Below are 21,652 nucleotides of genomic sequence, written 5' to 3' on the forward strand. Positions count from 1 at the left end.
AGAAAATTTTCAATATGTGACAGATAGGAAGAGAACATGGGACCATCTTTGGTAACTGTGTAAGAGTGTTAATAGCAAGTGTGAGGACTAGATTTTATGCTTCAAGAGTGGTGAGTGGATGGACTGGGTTGTCTGAGTTACTCACGTGTCTTTGAATCCCATAGAGACTGCTGGTAGCAATATTAATAATAATTCTGTGGATAGTTTTGGTACATGGTTTGGTATACTTCACTGTCTGTTGTGTTGTATGTGTTTCTGTGTTCCTCTCTGCAGGTTCTAGCTCTTTTTCCTGTTTATGCTTAGTAAGCATATGTTCTGAATAATCTTTGCTCATTCCTGACAGTCATATTTGCTACACCCTAACCAAGTCTCTAGTCATCCAAAATAGTAACTATATTTCATATGTGTGATTACAAATTTGAAATTGTATCATGCTTAGCTGTCTGTCTCTTCATCCCTGCCCCCCCCCCCCCCTCCTTAATCCAGAAGTCTTGAGAGAATGTAATGATAGTATGAACATGTTTTATTTAGGCCATTTGACATACTTTTTTTTCTCTCTCTCTCCTAACTTGCAGTTAATTAGTTTCAGTATCAATGTTTTGTAATATTTAAAAAAAAAATTTTAAACTAATATGTAAAGCATTTCATATTATTATATAAATATTTTACTGTTATAACTTTTTTTTAAAAAGATTTTATCCACATAGTCTCTGTAATTAATAGATATTAAAGCAGGCAATTTCATATTTTGTTTTTATCTCAGTTACCTTATGAGTCCCAGAAGGATCCAAAAGTAATGTCCACAAATGAACTAGATAAATACAGTGACAGTAATTTTCCTTGCTAATATACAGGTTAGTTTTCAGTTATATTTTTTAAATGTGTTTATTATTTTTTAAAATTATTATTCACAATATCCTTTATGAGGAGCTGCTGGTAAACTACAGGATGATTGTGTGTGTGTGTGTGTATGAATGTGGTGAATTATTGATCATTGCATGCTTTAGATATGGCAGAGTTGTGACTCTTATAGGTTGTGATATTTTAAGGATACTTGTGACACAAAGATTGTATAATATAAGCACATAAACACAAGAAAGATATTTAATTAGCCAAATATTTCCGTCTGAAAATTGCAGACCATCTTCAGTGGCACTACAAGAACAGTTTTAAAAAATACAAGGTGGAATACTAACAATAGATCATTTAAAAATAGAACAAGCCACATGATATTATATCACTAAGTATTAAAGGGAATATCATTAAGCAGAGACATGATTGAAATAAAGATATTAATTAATAATATTAAATAACATAAAATTAATATGAATTAATGAGTTATCCTGATTAGACTTTCCCAGATTTTTTGATACAGATATAGTCATTCTGATTCAGGTTAGGATGATGGAGTAATGCCACTACGCTTTCTTTGAATAAATGTTCAAATTTATAGCAGGATATATGTAAGAGGTGAGTTTTTGACCTAAGGATGTTGTGGTTAGTTTCACTCCCATGCTGAGCCAATCCAGATTTTTAAGGTTTGTTGTGATGAATGGAGAATTGATGTTCTTGGATTCTTTTTTCATGAGAGTGTCCAGTTTGTCCAAAATAGGAGGGATCACAGTTGCAGGGAATTTGATAAACTCCAGGAAGAGACATAGTTGAACGTTTGTCTTTAGGAGAAGGAAAATGGGATGATAATTTGTTAATAGGTGATGCATAGCTGTTAACTCATATTTCTTCAGAATTCTTGAGATAGGGTCTGAAATCCCAGAGATGTATGGAATTGGAACTCGATGTATTGAATCTTTGTTGTTTAGTGGTGGATTAAATGAATCGAGAAGATGTTGTGTACTCTTTTCGGAAAAGCCATTAAGTTTCATGTATTGTTGGATAGTAGAAAATTCTTTCTGTAGAAAATTAGAAGTAGAACAATTAGTTTTGGCTCTTCTGATTAGACATTTTATGATTCCTGTTTTTTGACAAGGATGATGGGCTGATTCTTTAAGAATATACTGACCTGTGAATGTTGGTTTCCTGTAAACTGTAGTTGTAAGAGTATTTGAAGGTGACCGGATGAGGAGAACGTCTAAAAATGATAACTGGTTTGTTTTTTTCCATTTCCATAGTAAACTTTATGTGATGATGTAAGGAATTGATACTGTTTAAAAAAAAGATGGTAAGGAGTCTTTGTTGTGAGGCCATATAGTAAAGATGTCATCTATATATCTTACCCCAAAGGATGGTTGAGGGAACATAGATGAGAAGAGGACTTTTTTTAGATTTTCTAAATAAAAGTTGGCTAAAGCAGTAGAGAGAGAGAGAGAGGACTTCCCATGGCTGTTCCTTCTACTTGGCTGTAAAATTTGTTTTGACATAAGAAATATCCAGAGTGTATTACGAAATCGATTACCACATCTTTCACACATTGTTCTAAATGTGGCTAAACGTTCTACTCAGCGAGCATATCATAAACTAAGTCAACATCTAAACTGCAAATATGAAGCTCTTTCTTCTAAATAATTCAAGCCCTTCAAAACTCCAGATAATTGGATTGTCAATATATCTGGATGTCCTCTAACTAATAGTGAAATCCTCATCCTGTCAAAAGGACATGATTTTTCTATTGTTCCTAATAAGATACCATATCTAGATTTCCTAGTTAACATTGAACAGAATCTCAATCATCTAACTAGTGATAAAGCTAATGCTCTTCGCCTAGAAGTCGCTTCTTCTCTACTTAAGGCCAAACTTCCTCCTTCCAACGTATCTCTTTCTGAAATGAAATCTTTACAGTCCTTGAGAAAAAAATAATCACCTCATTATCAACAAAGCTGACAAGGGGAAAGCAACAGTAGTTATGGACTCTGCAAATTACAGAAGAAAACTTTCTCTTTTACTTTGAGATCGCTCCACATATCAAGAAATTGATTATGATCCAACCAACAGACAACTAAAGAAATTAAATTCTCTCCTAGATGAAGTCATCAGTTTAGATAGCGCCACAACTGAAAGATTTAAAACTCATTTTGCAAGAACCCCTAGATTTTATGGTCTTCCTAAAATACATAAGATTGACTTTCCTCTTCGTCCAATAGTCGATTGTATTGATTCTTCTACTTACCGTATAGCCAAATATCTATCTAAATTATTGAAATCTCACATAGGTAACTCTAGTTCCTTTAGTAAAACTCCTCAGATTTCTTAGAAAAATTGAAAAATATCTCATTGCAACCTACAGTTCTTATGGTGAGCTTTGATATAGAAACTTTATATACAAATGTACTTCTCGAGGATACTTTAAAATTACTTGCTGACATCTTTTCAGAAGACATTATAAAATTATTCGATTTTGTAATACACTCTGGATATTTCTTATGTCAAAACAAATTTTACAGCCAAGTAGAAGTATAATAAATTTAGTTTAATCCTTTATCCAAGTGTGAGCAAACAAAGTTTGCACCTGAAAGTATCTTCAGGACTGGGTTAAGGTGGTACAACACCAGGGCAACTCGTTGCAAAGGTGGAGTAAGATACCAACACTCCTATCTCAGTATCTCCTATAATGCAAAACACATCTCCTTGCGGATATGTCTAATGTTATGCATTAAGGGAAGGACCACTACCCAGACTAGTTTCGACCTTTATTGAGGTCTCTTCAGTGGGAGCCAGGCCGAAACTAGTCTGGGTAGTGGCCCTTCCCTTAATGCATAACATTAGACATATCCGCAAGGAGATGTGTTTTGCATTATAGGAGATACTGAGATAGGAGTTTTAGTATCTTACTCCACCTTTGCAACGAGTTGCCCTGGTGTTGTACCACCTTAACCCAGTCCTGAAGATACTTTCAGGTGCAAACTTTGTTTGCTCACACTTGGATAAAGGATTAAACTAAATTTATTATACTCTAACCAAGTAGAAGGAACGGCCATGGGAAGTCCTCTCTCCTGCTTTAGCCAGCTTTTATTTAGAACATCTAGAAAAAGTCCTCTTCGTATCTATTTTCCCTCAACCATCCTTTTGGGTAAGATATATAGATGACATCTTTACTATATGGCCTCACAACAAAGACTCCTTACCATCTTTTTTTTAAACAGTATCAATTCCTTACATCATCATCACATAAAGTTTACTATGGAAATGGAAAAAAACAAACCAGTTATCATTTTTAGACGTTCTCCTCATCTGGTCACCTTCAAATACTCTTACAACTACAGTTTACAGGAAACCAACATTCACAGGTCAGTATATTCTTAAAGAATCGGCCCATCATCCTTGTCAAAAAAACAGGAATCATAAAATATCTAATCAGAAGAGCCAAAACTAATTGTTCTACTTCTAATTTTCTACAGAAAGAACTTTCTACTATCCAACAACACATGAAACTTAATGGCTTTTCTGAAAAGAGTACACATCTTCTCGATTCTTTTAATCCACCACTAAACAACAAAGATTCAATACGTCGAGTTCCAATTCCATACATCTCCGGGATTTCAGAACCTATCTCAAGAATTCTGAAGAAATACGAGTTAACAGCTACGTGTTCACCGATTAACAAATTATCATCCCATTTTCCTTCTCCTAAAGACAAACGTTCAACTATGTCTCTTCCTGGAGTTTATCAAATTCCCTGCAACTGTGATCTCTCCTATTTTGGACAAACTGGACACTCTCTTGAAAAAAGAATCCAAGAACATCAATTCTCCATTCATCACAACAAACCTTAAAAATCTGGATTGGCTCAGCATGGGACTGAAACCAACCACAACATCCTTAGGTCAAAAACTCACCTCTTACATATATCCTGCTATAAATTTGAACATTTATTCAAAGAAAGCGTAGTAGCATTACTCCATCGACCTAACCTGAATCAGAATGACTGTATATCTGTATCAAAAATCTGGGAAAGTCTAATCAGGATAACTCATTAATTCATATTAATTTTATGTTATTTAATATTATTAATTAATATCTTTATTTCAGTCATGTCTCTGCTTAATAATATTCCCTTTAATACTTAGTGATATAACATCACGTGGCTTGTTCTATTTTTAAATGATCTATTGTTAGTATTCCACCTTGTATTTTTTAAAACTGTTCTTGTAGTGCCACTGAAGATGGTCTGCAATTTTCAGACGGAAATATTTGGCTAATTAAATATCTTTCTTGTGTTTATGTGATTATATTATTCAGTCTTATAGGTTATAATTAAAAGAAACACATGTATTAACCACAGTGAAAATTATTTAATTGTAAATATTTCATCCTAATTATCTTAGGACATCATCAGTACAGTAATTTAAAATAGGAATAACATACAGTTAGGAAGCATGATTACAATAGAATCTCATTAAACATGCGTAACGTGTTACAGAAGTAAATATATATATATATATATATATATTTAACACAATTTTGTATGAATTCAAAACCATCAGAATTGAAAGCTATTATTTCCTTAAAACATAATAAAAACATAATCATTACCAGAGCTGATAAAATAAAGGAAATACCACTGTGGTTCTTGATACAAACTCAAATGACCGAAAAATGAATTTACTTCTTCGAGATCGTAATACTTATGCCAAATTGGATTATGATCCTACAAAATGTCAACTCAGAAAATTAAATAAGCTACAATGAAACTTCCTCCTTAGATGAAGAAACAATCAAAAAACTTAAGACATACCATGCAAGCCCTCCTAGAATTTATGGCTTACCTAAGCTACACAAAACTAACGTTCCACTTTGACCCCGTCGTGGACTGAATCAGCAGTTCAACTTACAAGTTATCAAGATTCTTATCTAACCTTCTCCGCCCTCATATAGGCCACTCAGTCTCTTCAATCAAAAATTCTACTGAGTTTCACACAAAAATTAAAGACATTCAACTATCAAAAATTGACTTGTTAATCAGCTTCTTCGACATTGTCTCCCTCTTCATAAACATTCCCCATAAAGAAACAATAGAACTACTAACTCAAAAATTTCCTTCTGATATAGTTGAATTGTTCAAGTTTGTTATTGCATCAGGTTACTTCACCTGGAAAGGTCAAATTTACAAGCCAGAAGAAGAAGGAACAGCAGTGAGATCTCCTTTATCACCAAACATAGCAAACTTGTTTCTAGAACACTTTGAGGAAAAAATATTCATTTTTGAACCCAAACCAAAAATTTGGTTAAGGTATGTCGATGACATATTTGCAGTCTGGGATCATCCCGAACATGAATTACAACTGTTTCTAGATAAAATTAACCTTCTTCATCATCGCATCAACTTTACGTTAGAAAAAGAATCTCCACAAGGTATCTCCTTTTTGGATTTACACATCCAAAGAAAAGAAGACGGTTCCATCGCATGTCGCTACATTCCATGTGAATGTAGCGACATTCTCAGGTCGCTACATTCACAGATCTTCTGCTCATCATTCATCTCAGAAATCTGGAATTATTAAGTCACTAGTTTCCAGAGCACACTAATTCTGCTCCTCTGAAGAATCTTTAAACCAGGAATTAGAAGTAATCAAAACTACAGCCATCCTAAATGGATATAAATCCTAAAACAACTCAAAAAATCATCGGTCACTTCTCCACACACATCAAACTAGACAGGAAGAAGTCCATAGGATTCCCATACCTTACGTCAAAGGCATCTCCAAACGTCTTTCTAAAATTATGAAGAAATACAATTTTGCCACTACTTACAAACCTATCAACCAAATTTACAACTTGTTACCTTCTCCTAAGGACAATCTCTCACCTTTGATGTGGCCTGGCGTTTATGATATTCCATGCCTCATGCAAATTGTCTTACTTTGGACAGACAGGTATTCAGAAACGCATCTTCGAACATCAAGACCACATTTGTCTTTTTAAACCGCAGAAATATGGCCTCTCTCAACACGGAATTGAAAATCCAAACCATAGGATCCATTTGGGAAAAGTCTAAACTTTTACATAGATCTTTATATAAACATGAACGTTTATACAAAGAAAGTTCTGAAGCCCTACTACACAGACCAAACTTAAACCACAATGACGTTCTTACTAATCCTAAAGTATGGGAAATTGTCATACAAAATTGTGTTAAATAATTTTTTTTTTTTTTTTACTTCTGTAACATGTTTAATGAGAATCTATTAATCATGTGCCCTAACTGTATGCTATTCCTATTTTAAACTACTGTACTGATGATGTCCTAAGATACTTAGGATGAAATATTTACAATTAAATAATTTTCCTGTGGTTAATACGTGTGTTTCTTTTAATTATGATCGCACTACAGGTTTCGTTATTTAAAAAAGAAAAAAATCTTATAGGTTGATTGATGTGATGCAATAACTCTTCAACTATAGAAAGCTATTTTATCACTCTTCTGACCTTTTTAGGCAAGTCTCAGTTGACATAATGTGCACACAATTTTTTGCCAACAATTTGTTGTGAGAAAATTCTTTTTATGAGAAAAATTCTTTGTAAGGAAAATCTATTGCAAGAAAATTCTTCACAGGGAAAATTCTTAATGAAAAAATTGAAATAATATGGTAATGATAATATGAAAAAAGATGCAAAACAAAAAATATTTTAGAAAATATAGCTTCTTTATGTATTTATTGAGGTCTCATCAGTGGGCCCTAGACCAGAGGTGGTGATACTAATGTGGAAGTCATATTTCCATATACCAGTTGCCAAAATGTGTCACACCTTATTATTAAAATTCTCTGGATTAGAGATAAGTTGACAGAATTTTTTTCACTTGGCTATGCTACCAATTATATATTTGGTTTAATCCTTTATGCAAGTGTAAGCAAACAAAGTTTGTGCCTGAAGTATTTTCAGGACTGAGGCAACTCATGGTAAAGGTGGTATAAGTTTTCATCACCACCTTTACCATTCACCACCTCTGGGTCTGGCTCCCACTGATGAGACTTCAATAAAGGTCGAAACCAGTCTGAGTAGTGGCTCTTCCCTTAATGCATAGCATTATACATGTCTGCAAGGAGATATGCTTTGCATTATGGGAGTTACTAAAGCAAGTGATGAGAACTTATACCACCTTTACGACGAGTTGCTCCAGTCCTGAAAATACTTCAGGCACAAACTTTGTTTGCTTACACTTGGATAAAGGATTAAACCAAATATATAATTGGTAGCATAGCCAAGTGAAAAAAATTCTGTCAACTTATCTCTAATCCAGAGAATTTTAATAATAAAGTGTGACACCTTTTGGCAACTCGTATATGGAAATATGACTTTTGCATTACTTCCACCTTAGTATCACCACTTCTAGGTCTGGCTCCCACTGATGAGACCTCAATAAAGGTTGAAACCGATCTGGGTAGTTGCCCTTCCCTTAATGCATAGCATTATACATGTCCTCAAGGAGATATGCTTTGCATTATGGGAATACTAAGGCAAGTGATGAGAACTTATATCACCTTTACCACGAGTTGCCCCAGTCCTGAAAATACTTCAGGTGCAAACTTTGTTTGCTTACACTTGGATAAAGGATTAAACCAAATATATAATTGGTGGATGATCCCCTTGTTCTGGTCTTTCTAGCCAAGTGCTGAAACATTTCCCCTGCAACCTAATCCTATAAAACCTTTTAAGCAATGTAAATGTTTTTGTCATATCCCCTCTTTCTCTCCTATCAACTAACTTCTGCAATCCACACATCCTCAATTTTCTCCATACATCAGTGAATTTCTTCCACTACTTCCTCATCTCCAATAAACTCAGCTGAGCATACCTGAGAACATTATTCCAGATGTTGATGTGTCGAGGCCTTATAAAGTGGAATAACAACTCCTCTATCTCTACTTGCCAGTGTGTTCTTCAATAGTCAAGTAATTTTATGAGCTACTTGAGCAACCATAGCAATATGTTCTCTAAACTCTACTCTGTCTACCACCACTCCTAAATCCTAGCTTCATCTGTTTCCTGGAGTACATTTCCATCAATGTAGTACACAGTTTGTAATCTATTTATCCTAAAATGCAAAACTTGACATTTCCCAACATTAAACTGCCTACTAACATACTAACAGCTTATTTAAATTGTCCTGCAAGCTCTGCACATCACCTTGATTAAATATTACCCTACCCAATTTTGCATCATTAGCAAATAACTGAACATTTCTTTTGAGGTTATTTCCTATATCATTTATGTACAAATTAAATAGCAGTGGTCCCAGCTGAACCTTGCAGCATACCACTAGTCAACTGTTTTCGACTTGATTCTGCTCCTCCATATAACACTTTCTGATATCTGTCCAGCAGCCATCCTCTTATTCACTTAACCAGTTTCATATCCATCCCAATTTGTTCTAATTTGCATAACAGAATGTTTGACAGAATACCTTCCATGAGGTATTCTGTCAAATGCCTTTGCAAAATCCAGCAAAATCAATGTGTAGCCATTTCCTTTATCCAACTAGGCTGTTATTCTATTATAACAAGTTAGTAAATTACTAAGGCATGACTGACCCTTCACAAATCCATGTTTCCCCCTCATACCATATCATATTTTTATCTATCCATTCTTGAATTCTCTTTTTGACAAATTTTTCTAGTACACCACATTTGAGATACTGATTGTCTATAATTTACTACCGCAATCTTAGAACCTCCCTTATGCAATGGCATTATTTTGCTCTCTTTCCACTCCCTTGGGAACTCTACCAGAGTGGAGGAAGTATTTTTGGATGGATCACTTACTTAAAGATCAAAGCTAAATAACTGGGAGGAGACCTTCACATAGCCTTTTAAGCATGTGAATAACCAACCAAGGCTTCTAACCTAATGTTTCAGTCTATCTGGTTACTGATCTACTTGGATACTGATGAATGGGATGACTGGCAGTTTTGGATTCAGCTGACCAAATTGCATTCTGTATTGCTTTATACAAAAGGCAATACAGAATACAATTGGTACAAAATGGTGCAAGATGAAATGTCATGCTGGCTGAAGCACTGCCTGGTTACAGATGACCATGCTGTTTTTCTCATGGAACCAGAGCATATGTGATCAGCTACTAGAATAAACTCTAGCTCAACAACAGAATTCAACAGAGCCACCATCAATGTACGAAGTATCAACTCAAAAGGAGAACTGGCAGAAGAATTAGAGAAGTACAGTGTTGACTAAATTAGTGTTACCAAAACAAAGAAGACTAAAATGAATGAGATTCTTCTAAATAATAATGTTCTGTTTCTTGTGCACTTTTGAGAGGTGTATTTAATATTGCCATATCTCAATAAACATATATTATGAAAACATTACCTGTTTTTTATGGGCTGACTTGATTCATCTAGTGGTTAGTGCACCTGCTCTCCAACCAAAATGTCGTGGGTTCAAATCCTGGCATCGGCATGGATGTCTGTGATTGTCTTTAGCCAGGAGATGAATTTCACCATCTTGTGTGAGATTACTGCCCCACTTATTGGAGGTCTGAAATAGCTTGAAAAATTCCATGTTTGGGCTCTAGAACAGAGTTTCCAGACTATGTAAAGAATAAATACAAAAAAAAAATTATATTATAAAATAAAACCTTAGCCCATCCACAGTACAAAATGTACTATAGGTTTGCAAATAACCTTTCATGGATGAGAGCAATATAAAAAATACTATAAAAACACAAAAATCTGCATTAATATACTATAAAACACTTATTTTTTCGAAGAAAAAAAAACACAATAAAACAGATAAAACTCACCAATTTTACATGAACATTAGATGTACTGACCTCTCTGCCTCAAACCCATCTGCCTCAAATTTAATCTAAATTAAATGATGTGACCACACCTGATGAGTGTGTGTGCATGCTTGGTCTCCTTGGTTCCTGATACTATTAGGGAGAGCTTAGCCAAAACATTTCAGCGTCCTCTTACTTCTTTAAATTCCTTTTATTAAAAAGCAAAAAGAAAAATATCACATTCTTCTCATATTGTTTGGAAATCTGCATCCAGCCATTTAAGAGAGAGAACTAAAATACTCTTTTACTTTATTGTTGAGCAAAAGGACCAAATTACATCCATTGTAAGGTTAAACATCTGTCATCATCTTCAACTGATAACAGAATCTGCTGTGAGAATGAATTTTCATTTCCTGGTAAGGGACAATTATTATTATTACCATTCCACAGATAGGTAAGAATTCAAAAATCCAACCAATGAGAAAAAAAAACTTCATTTTTATGGTGAGAGCAATAGTCTTTTTTTTCTGAGATGTAATCTAGCTCCATCAGAGATGCTTCCTAAAACATGCATTCAGTATCAGTTTTCCTTTGACATGGAAAACATATACAACCTATTGGTATACTTAAAGGCTGGCATAATGTCATAGGGAGAAACTCCCTCTTTTCATCAAAGGCTTCCTGTCTAATTAAAATCTAAGTCATTGAAATGAAAGCTATTCTCTCTCTCTCTCTTTCTTTCTTCTGATCCTCTCTGTAAAAGGAGGGTGTCACAAGGTTCAAAGGTTGTATCACATTATTTGCTTTCAAAGTTAGTTCAATGTTAGTACCATGTCAATGTTTGCTTTCAAAGTTAGTACCATGATATATTGAAGATTTTACTATATTTGGTCACACATTAAACATGAAGGTCATAGAAAGTAAATTGCAGCAGGCCATTGTCTACTTTTCTTTCTTCCCAGTTGGTTTTCACCTGCAAAGACAATTTGCATACACTTTTTTTCAAAAAAAAGAAAAAAGCACTCTTCATCCTAAACCTAGAATTAAGAATAGGATAAATAATAAGCTTGGTTCTGACATAAGCAAAGTTCTTGGGCTGCATATTCCAAAAATTAAATAAATAAATAAATAAAAAACAGTTATCATTCTGTTGTATAAGACCCTGATCAGACCACACTTGGACCATTGTTCTCAGATTTGGTCCCCAGGATTTGAAGGGGATAAATTAACTGTGGAAAGGGTACAAAGGCAGATAACAAAGATGGTTTCAGGATTGTACAATGATAGTTATGAGGATCGGCTGAGGGAATGTGAACTGGAGTTTGGTGGATAGAAGAAGGAGAGGTGATATGATTGAACTGTTGAGAGGTGGTTACAGGACACTGGGGAATTCTTTCACTTGGTTGAACAGCAGGAAGGAGTGATGACAAGAGGCCATCCCTGGAAGTTACGAAAGGAAGCTGTGAGCAAGAGGGTGAGGAGTGGTTTCTTTGCATGGAGGGTGGTTGAATCATGGAATGTTTGCAAAGGTCAGTGGCGTTGCAGTAAAGGTCTACTTCTTCATGGCAGATAACAAGTTCAAAGGTCACATGGCAAAGGCTGCAAGCATAACTAGGAGTGTAATTGCTTTGCTGAAAATAACCTTAAAATGTAAGGATGAGGAGGTCATTATCTCTCAGAGAGCAATGAGTGAGTGGAACAGATTGCCTGTTGAAGTGGTGAGTGCATTTAATTGTGAGTGGGTATAAGAGAAGATTGACAGCTGGCATGGATATGTGGGCCCTCAACTCTTGGAGGTCTCTGTTAATAATAATGATGATAGTAATGAATGAGGTTGTTTGTATAAGATTTGTAGTACTTTCTTACTGTATTTTAGGACACACACATAAATTTTTACAGATATATCTAGTTTATAACAGGCCTTTCAGTATAATATTTAAATGAAAGATATAAATTTATACATTTAATGTCAAACATATTAAAAAATTGCTGTCTAAAATACTCAACTTTTATTTCTGTGAGATGTATCACAGTTGACCCTGTGAAATATATCACTTGAACTATCTGTCTAAAAATTACTTTTTAGACATGGATAGTTAATAACAATTTATTTTTGTTATTTTTTAACTATCTTTTCTGTTTCTTTATAGATTGTAACATGGTATACAGAGCATGATCTAAAGTTTCGAATGTTTATTATCTCACAAATTAATAATTACCTCACTGCAGACAAAACATTTGTAAGTATTCTAATTATTTGGAGCATTATATCCAAATATAAATAAATTCTTTTTCCCCTATAGCTGCAATGTAATAGTTTTTTATTTTTTTCATTTTTTTAAGGTTTGTTCTCTTATTAATTGATAGTATGTAAGAACACAGTATTTTTTCATGATAGTAAATAAACAGTAAAGCAATAGCCGAAAAAAAAAAACAAAAAAACTAAGCACTCCTTACATATCATAGACTATTTATTTATACACCAAAACTTTACACTTCATATAACCATTAATTAGAGGCAGTTGTAGAAATTTTTTTCACTTGATTGTGTGAGAAATCATTTAAAGTGGACTTCCTCTGGGGCACATATGTTCATGTGATGTCTGCATTGATTTAACTCTCATTATCTCTTCAAGTCTAGCTCCAACTCATAGGACCTCAATATAGTCAAAACTGATCTTGGTAGTAATCCTTCCCATAATGCATCGCAACATACATGCCTAAAAGGTTGTGTTATGACAAGGTGCAAGAGAGGTATTATTTCCAACCAGGCAGTTTAGTTTCACACTGAGATTTTCAGAATCCCAAGATAGTAAGATTATTATTATTATTATTATTATTATTATTATTATTATTATCCTAAGACCCCCATGTTAAAACTAATCTAGAAGGGCCTTTTTTCATACACACAGCTCATTATATCTTGTTTTAAACACATTCAAATTCTCTGCAGACACCACACCCTCAGGCAATGCATTCCAATCATTCACAACTCTGCATGCAGAAAACCTGATTCTTAGCTTCTAGGGATGACTTCTTGTTCTCCCCCAATCTCCCACCATTTTATGAAAAACCTTTTCGCTTATTGATCCTATAACAACCCCTTACCAACGTGTACATCTCTATCATATCACCCATCTTCCTCCTATCCAGTAGACTCTGTAAACTGCATCTTTTCCTCATATTCAACATTCCAGTGATCAGAAACTACCTTAGGCAGTCACTTCTGGGCCCTTTCCAACATCTTTTCATCCTTTTGAAAATCAGATGAACCAAATCTGTGCACAGTAGTCCATACATGGCCTAATCAAGGAGACCTCTGATCAAGGAGTTTGCATTTGGAGACATCTGATTACTATAAAGACTGACTAGTCTTTTCAGTAATCAGAAGTTTCCAAATGGAAACTCGTCCTGATGTAGGAAACAGCATGAATGTCAATTCATCTGACCATATCACACATTTTAAGTGTTAAAATGTCTAGGTTTCATAGTTGTAACACCATCATGAATATTTAGTTCTGCTGTTAACTGTACTGCAGAAGTTCTATGATATTTTGAAACAGTTCTTCTCAATGACTGATGATCTCTTTCACTCATTTCTGATTTTTATCTGTTTCTCTTTGATGATGTTGCTTTGCAATTATTTGTATATACTGACAAAGCCTTAGAAAAACCGTTGATCTTGATATACCTAATAATGTGGCAGTTTTTGTCAGTGATGCTCCAGCTAAACAATGGAACAAAGATCTCCTTACTTCTACAAGTCAGTGTCTCTGCATTTTCCCAGAATTCATTGTGTTGGCCTCACAATTTTGGCAATGTGGTCCTCTAAATTTCAGATCCTTATCCCCAGCTTTAGTGGTGAAACCATGCATTCTGGATTGTAGGCTTCCTTTGGTGTTCTCCAAATGGAATCTCATCGTGATGTAGGAAACAGCATGAAGATTGACTCATCTGATCATATCACACATTTCCAGTATTAAAATGCCTAAGTTTCATGTCAAGGCCGCACAGTTAGCCTAGTGGCTATGCACTTTGCAACCATATGCCTGGGAAAGGAGTGTCCTGGGTTCGATTCCTGTTGTTGATGTGAGGAGCTTAAGGATCTTTCTCAGACATAGCCAAGTTAGCCGGTGTTTGGTGTGGACAGCAGGGTTTTTCCTCCTGCAAGCAGGCAAACTGACCCTGTGAACACACATGGATTACAGCCATAAATACTGCCCTTAGGGGATGCAGCAGAGGAGTGATGAACCAGTTGCATTAATTTATCGTAAACCCCCCCTCCAAATGAAGGGGGGGGGCTCAACCCCCATCCTAGGAAGGATGAGAAAGATAGGAGATTTCATAGTTGTGATGCCATCGTTTATGCATCTAACCAGTCTTTTCAGTAATTGAAGTTTAGCAGTTGCAGCTCTACTATGAATATTGAATAGTGAATATGAATATTGAATTTATGAAGCTTATGTTGGAAACAGGTTGTGGAAATTGTTCCTGCAGGATGAATCTTCATCTCTTCTCTTAACTCTGCTGAAGTAATTCTGATTTTTTGAAACAATCCTTCTCAATGACTGATGCTCTCTCTTTCTGTCAATTTTGATTTTTGCCCATTTCTCTTTGATTATGTTGTCTTGCAATGAACTGCGTATGTTGACATAACTTTACAAACTCTCAATCTCGATATACCTAATAATGTGGAAGTTTTTGTCAGTGATGGTCCAGGTAAGCAAGTACCAATGATTTGTTTTCTTTGAGAGGCAGACATTATTATTATTATTAATATTGGACCTCCATGGAGTCAGAGACTCATCATAGCAGGCACACACACACACACACTATTGCACACAAAATGCTCATGCAATCGTGCCTTAAACTGATTTAATGTGTCTACATTCACAACACATTCACATAATGCATTCCACTCACCAACCACTCTCCGTGCAAAGAACTTTCTCCTCACTCCTCTGTTTACTCACTTCATATACAGTTTTTAGTGATAGCCTCTTGTTCTCCCCTCTTCCATTCTATGAAAAATCTCTTCCATATCAACCTGATAACACCCTTCGACTAGCTTATATATCTCAATCATATCCTCCTCCTATTCATGAGGGGCTCTGCAGCTTACATTCTCTCAATCTGTCCTCGTACTCCACATACTCCACCAAATTTCAAAACCTTACATTTTGCAGCATTGAACTGATTGTTCCACTTATCTGCCCATTCATGAAATTGATTCAAGTAATAAGACCATAACATTTGCTTGACTCTGCATTGCTCTTCTCAATTTTTTGTCACCTGCAAACAGCTGTATATCACTAACAATAGCCCCCAAATCTGACCCCAGCAGCACACCACTAGTAACCTTTCTCTTTTGGGATGCTGCCCTCCCCCCATAAAACTTTCTGATACCTATTTGATAGTTTTTCCATCAAAAATTAGGACACACATCTGAACCTGAATTTTTCCAGTCCATCATAGAAGAAATACAAACTTTTATAGTTTGAATTTTAAGTTTATAAAACTATCAGAATGCAATATAAGCTTCTAATAGTTTATACTAGAAGTTAATAGATGTTATTCAGGTCTCAAAATGGTAGTTCATTCAATACACTGAAAGAAAAAATAATGTCTATACCTCTAGTTCAGCACCTCGATGCATGGCACTATGTTGTCCTTCTTCTCCTTAGGCAACTCATCTGTTTGCAGAACTTCTTCTGCAAACAGATGTTCTTCTCGTCAATCATTTCTAATTCTTCAACTCTCTCCCATCTTTCTAAGAATAAAACTTGCTTTACTAGAATGATTCACATAAATAAAATAGTCATGAGATATTTTTTATGTCAGCTTATCAGAGGATTTCAGTTATCTGTATGACTAATCACTCTTTATTAGTGTTTTGCCTGCAGAGGCATTTAATGAACTATCTGTAATATCATTATAGCACAGATCAAGTAATGTATACATTCAAGATTTCTAGATGATACTCCTTTCCAAGCATACTTCCTGTTATATAAGATTGTTACCTTCTAATAAATTTCCTTCTGTGGATGACATGATTCTGATGGTGGATACAAATGACTTGGGAGGTATTGTGAATTGGGTAATGAGAAATTTGAAGTTTATGCTTTAGTTGTACAGTAGAATAAGGTGAGAGAGAAAATAGTAAGCATGTAATCCAGATGTTATAATGCAGAGCTGAGAAGAGTGTCAGTAATGAAAGACATGACAGCAAGAATGTGTCAAAAGAGAGGCTTGGATTATAAGGATGCTTGATTGCATTTTAGGATAGAAGGCAGCTATATGTGAGCGCTAGGCTGAATTTGAATGAGGAAGGACATAGGCATCTGAAGAGAATGTTGTTCTCAGGACAAGTGAAAGTATTATTATTAACATCTGACCTCCATGGAGTCAGAGACTCATCATGTGAGGTACACATTATTGCATACAATGCTCATCCAACCGTGCTTTAAACTGATTCAATGTGTCTACATTCACAACACACTCAGGCAATGCATTCCAATCACAAACCACTCTCCATGCAAAGAACTTTCTCCTCACTCCTCCTTATACAGTTTTCAGCAATGGCTTTTTGTTCTACCCCCTCTCCCATTCTATGAAAAATCTCTTCCATGTCAACCTGATAACAACCTTTGACTAGCTTATATGTCTCAATCATACCCCCCTCCTCTCTTCCCCCTATTCATGAGGCTCTGCAACTTACATTCGCTCAATCTGTCCTCATACTCCACATTCCATAGACCAGTGACTACCTTTGTGAATCTTTTCTGGATCCTTTCCAACATATCCTCATCACCATGAAAACCCAGTGACCAAATCTGTGCACAATAATCCATATGAAGCCTGATCAAGGCATCATATGGATTATTGTGGCAATGGCATCATAACTTGTCTTTTTCTGCATGTCAGGGTCCTCTGTATCATTGCCATTATCCAATGTGACATCTTCACAACTTGTGCAATGTGGCCCCTAAATTTCAGGTCCTTGTCTACCATCATGTTTCTTACCAAAACCATCGTTGCTTACCAAATCTCAAAACCTCACACTTTGCAACATTGAACTGATAGTTCCATTTACCTGCCCATTCATGAAATCTATTCAGGTCGTCCTGTAAGGCCATAACATCTGCTTGACTCTGCATGCATTGCTATCCTCAGTTTTGCATCATCTGCATATCACTAGTTAAAACCCATCCCAATATTATTAACGTACAAATTGAACAACAATGGTCCCAAAACTGATTCCCCCCCCCCTGTGGTATACACCACTAACATGAAGAACTTACATCATTACTAACTTCCTATCAAAAATTTTCCTCCAAATCAATCTGTTATCTCTCAAGACTCCAACATTATCAGATCTTATATTTCTGTCTTCTAAGGTGCATTTTTACTGTATCAATCCACCTATATATCTTAGTCTTCCTCTGGGTCTTTTTCTTACCATCCTGGCAGAGAATAATTGTTTTTCTAATCTTTCCTCTTCCATCCTGTTTATTTTGATATCAAATTTATTACAACAGTTATACAATTTAGTCAGGGAATCTTGAAGACTTGTATTGGATTTATTTAAGAGTATAACATTGTCTGCATAAAGTAAACAGCTGAGATTAACATATCCAATTTTGATATCAGGTTTAATACCACTTACCTTCATAATGTGATTCATATAGATAATGAATAACAGAGGGGATAATGTACATCCTTGTCTAACATCTGATTTATATCGAACCATCTTCCTGTACTTCCTTCAATTCTAACTGCTGATTTACAACTTACAACAGTCGAGAAGGATTGTGGAAGGGAAGCTTGGTGAAGAACAAGCTAGATTCAGGCCAAATAGAGGTTGTCAGGATCTGATTTTCATTTTACAACAAATAGTTGAGAAATCGTGGGAATATAACAAAGATCTGTATTTAAGTTTTGTAGACCTGCGAAGGGCATATGACAAGGTGCCAAGAGGAAAGCCATTCAGAACGCTACAGTTACATGGTGTCAATGGGGCATTATATCGAGCAGTACGTCTTTATGTGAGTTCTAAGCCTTATGGCTCTTCCTTTAGTAATTGCTTGTCAGGTTATATTGTGTATTTTAACAAACTTGTTTTATATTTAAAAACATGTGTTCTCAATACCAAATATGGACTGCATATGAGTGGTTATGGCGTGAATCGCTTGGAGAGACTGCTGCTGGAAGGTAGAGAAGTGAGTAGAGAGAGAGAATGAATCAGATCAAGTGGGAACTGATGTGGAAGAGCAGGAGAGTAAGACAGGAGAGATTGAAGAGGTGGTTATGAATGGTATGAGTATAGAAAATGAGAGTGGGTGTGCAAGAGGAGCAGGGAAACGGGGAGGCTCAGGGTGGACAGAGGTACACAGCATGAGAAAGGCAGATACTCCAAGAGGAGGTGAGAGCATGTGTATACAGGAAAGAAATGGGATGATCTGGGATAAAGAGGAAACAGTTGAAATTGAAAAGGGTTCTAAAATGAATAAGCAAAAAGGGACAGGGCCCAGTCGAGCATGGAGAGATCACATCGAGTGAGTGGTATCAGTGGAACTAGCTGTAGATCCAGAGATGAGCTGTTGTGTTTGTATACAAATGCTAGAAGTATAAGAAACAAGGCAGATGAAATGGTTGCACTAATTGCATCTGTTCACCCAAAGATTGTTGAATTAAGTGATACATGGTTTAAAGAGGACGACATCCTGACAGGAATAGAGATGGAAGGGTATGATGTGTTTCGTGAGATAGAAGGGGTAAAAAGGGAGGGGGTGTGTGTGCTATTGATGATAGAGAAAGAGTTATATCCATATAAAGTAGAGATGCAAGAGGGAAATACTGCCAGTGGTTTTGAGGCAGTATGGTGTGAAATAAAGGTGAATGGAATCAAATACTTGGTTGGATGTTGTTATAGACTAGGCAATGTGCATGGTGGTGATAATGAAATGTATAATCAAATTAACCAAGCAAATAAGAAAAGAATGATCATTATGGGCGATTTTAATTTTGGCTTTATACTGGAATGATGAGATAGCAACTGGAAGTAAAGAAAATGAGTTTCTTGAGTTTTTGAGGGATAACTACCTCAGACAGTATGTAACAGAGGGCAGGCGAGGATTGAGGGTCTTGGATTTGGTCATCTCATCAGAGGATGTAATTATAAATGAGGTGTCAAACATTCCATCAATTGGTGAGGGTGACCATGAGGTAATTACCTGGGTGGTTGCCAGCAGTGTAAGGACCTCTGTGAGAAAAGGATATATGTGGAACTACAAGGGGGGGGGGGATTATAAAGAGCTCAAGAGACAGTTTGCAGGTATAGCATGGAATGAGGAGTCAGCTGGAAAAGAGATCAATGCAATGTGGGGGATTTTCAAAAACTATCTAGTAGATGCAATGTCTAAATGTATTCCAAGGGTGAGAAGGTTAAATAAGGTAGGTGTGAGATGGATGAATAAAGAGATTAAGCATGCGATACAGAGAAAAAAGGCAGCTTAAGAGAAGTGGAAATAACCAATTCCATGAGATCTACAAAGACTAAGCAAAGCAGGTGACTTGGTTGGTGAGGATAACTAAAGAGAGGTATGAACAGCAGTTAGCTAATGAAGCCAAAAAGAATCCTAAGGAGTTCTTTCGATATGTAGCCAGCAAAAGAAAGAATGATTGTGGAAGGATGACATTGATTGAAGAAAATGGTATAAAGACAGCTGATGCAGAAGGTGTGGTGGAGATACTTAATGAGCAGTTCATAAATGTCTTTATCTTGTGAATGTGACTTCATGGAGAGATTGCGAGCAGTTGATGATGGGGAAGAGAGACTGGCCGTAAGCGAGCAAGAGGTGTATGGGGAATTGAACAAACTAGATGTTAATAAGGCTGTGGGACTTGACAATATATCACCATATATTCTGAAGGAATGTGCAGGGAGTTGACACCTGCCTTGACATATTTTTTCAATGCGAGTCTTGCACTCAGTCCAATTCCTAAGGAGTGGACGGAGGGAGAGATTGTGGCACTTAATAAAGGAGGTGATCAAACTGAAGCATCAAACTATAGGCCTATCTGTGTGTCAGGTATTGTGGTTAAGTTGTTGGAGAAGCTTGTGAGAACTATGATCCAGAATTGGGTTGACAAGAATGGTATTATCTTTGATGGACAGTATGGATTTGCTAAAGGGAGGTCATGTTTTAGTAATCTGCTTACTTATTACAATAAGGTGACTGCTTCCATGGACAGAGGAGAAGGATACACAGTAATATATTTAGATTTTGTAAAGGGTTTTGATAGATTACCGCATGATAAGTTGATAGTCAAATTGGAGTGGATGGGGTTGGATATTAGATTGGTGCATTGGATTGGAGACTGGCTATCTGATAGGTATCAACAAGTTGTGTATGGGGGGAGTGATATCCAGGAAAAGGAAAGTTACTAGTGGTATGCCTCGGGGGGGGGGTATATTTTGAGGCCATTACTGTTTAACTTGTATATTAATGATAATGGTGAAGATTTGGATGGAGATATGCAGTTGTTTGCAGATGATGCAAAGTTGGGACGAACTATGAAGAGTAGAGAAGATGTTGTGACCTTATAAGAAGACTGGAATAAATTGAGTGATTGGAAATGGGGATGTGAGTTCAATGTTGCAAAATGTAAGGTTTTAAAATTTGATAAACAAAGATGGGATGCAGAATTTATGCTTAGTGAGGATATATTGTTGGAGGTGGAGGAAATAAGAGATCTGGGATTGATAGTGGATAAGGATCTGAAATTTAGGGGACATAGCCAAAATTGTGAAGACAGCACAAAGGCTTCTGGGAATGATGTGGAGGACACTGACTTGTAGAAGTAGAGAGATTCTTCTTCCATTGTATAAGGCTTTTTGATTTGATTTGATTAGGCCACACATGGACTATTGTGCCCAGATTTGGTCACCTGGTTTTTC

General features: G+C 35.9%; 1 protein-coding gene across 4 annotated transcripts in view; it reads left to right on the plus strand.

Annotated features, from left to right (window-relative positions):
- The window catches only part of LOC150108390 (uncharacterized), a 192,679-nt gene that overhangs the window by 168,657 nt on the left and 2,370 nt on the right, over nucleotides 1-21,652 (plus strand). For all 4 annotated transcript variants that reach the window (XM_090415798.1, XM_090415796.1, XM_090415797.1 and 1 more), the window contains exons 5-6: nucleotides 764-854; nucleotides 12,843-12,932. In XM_090415798.1, coding sequence (XP_090271924.1) covers nucleotides 764-847 — 84 coding nt within the window. In that variant the 3' untranslated portion in view covers nucleotides 848-854; nucleotides 12,843-12,932. The remainder of the gene's footprint in view (nucleotides 1-763; nucleotides 855-12,842; nucleotides 12,933-21,652) is intronic.

The sequence above is a fragment of the Typopeltis vanoorti genome, chromosome 3 (genome assembly GCF_054136105.1).
Source record: "Typopeltis vanoorti isolate ZY-2024b chromosome 3, IOZ_Tvanoo_1.0, whole genome shotgun sequence".
NCBI classification, from domain to species: domain Eukaryota; kingdom Metazoa; phylum Arthropoda; class Arachnida; order Uropygi; family Thelyphonidae; genus Typopeltis; species Typopeltis vanoorti.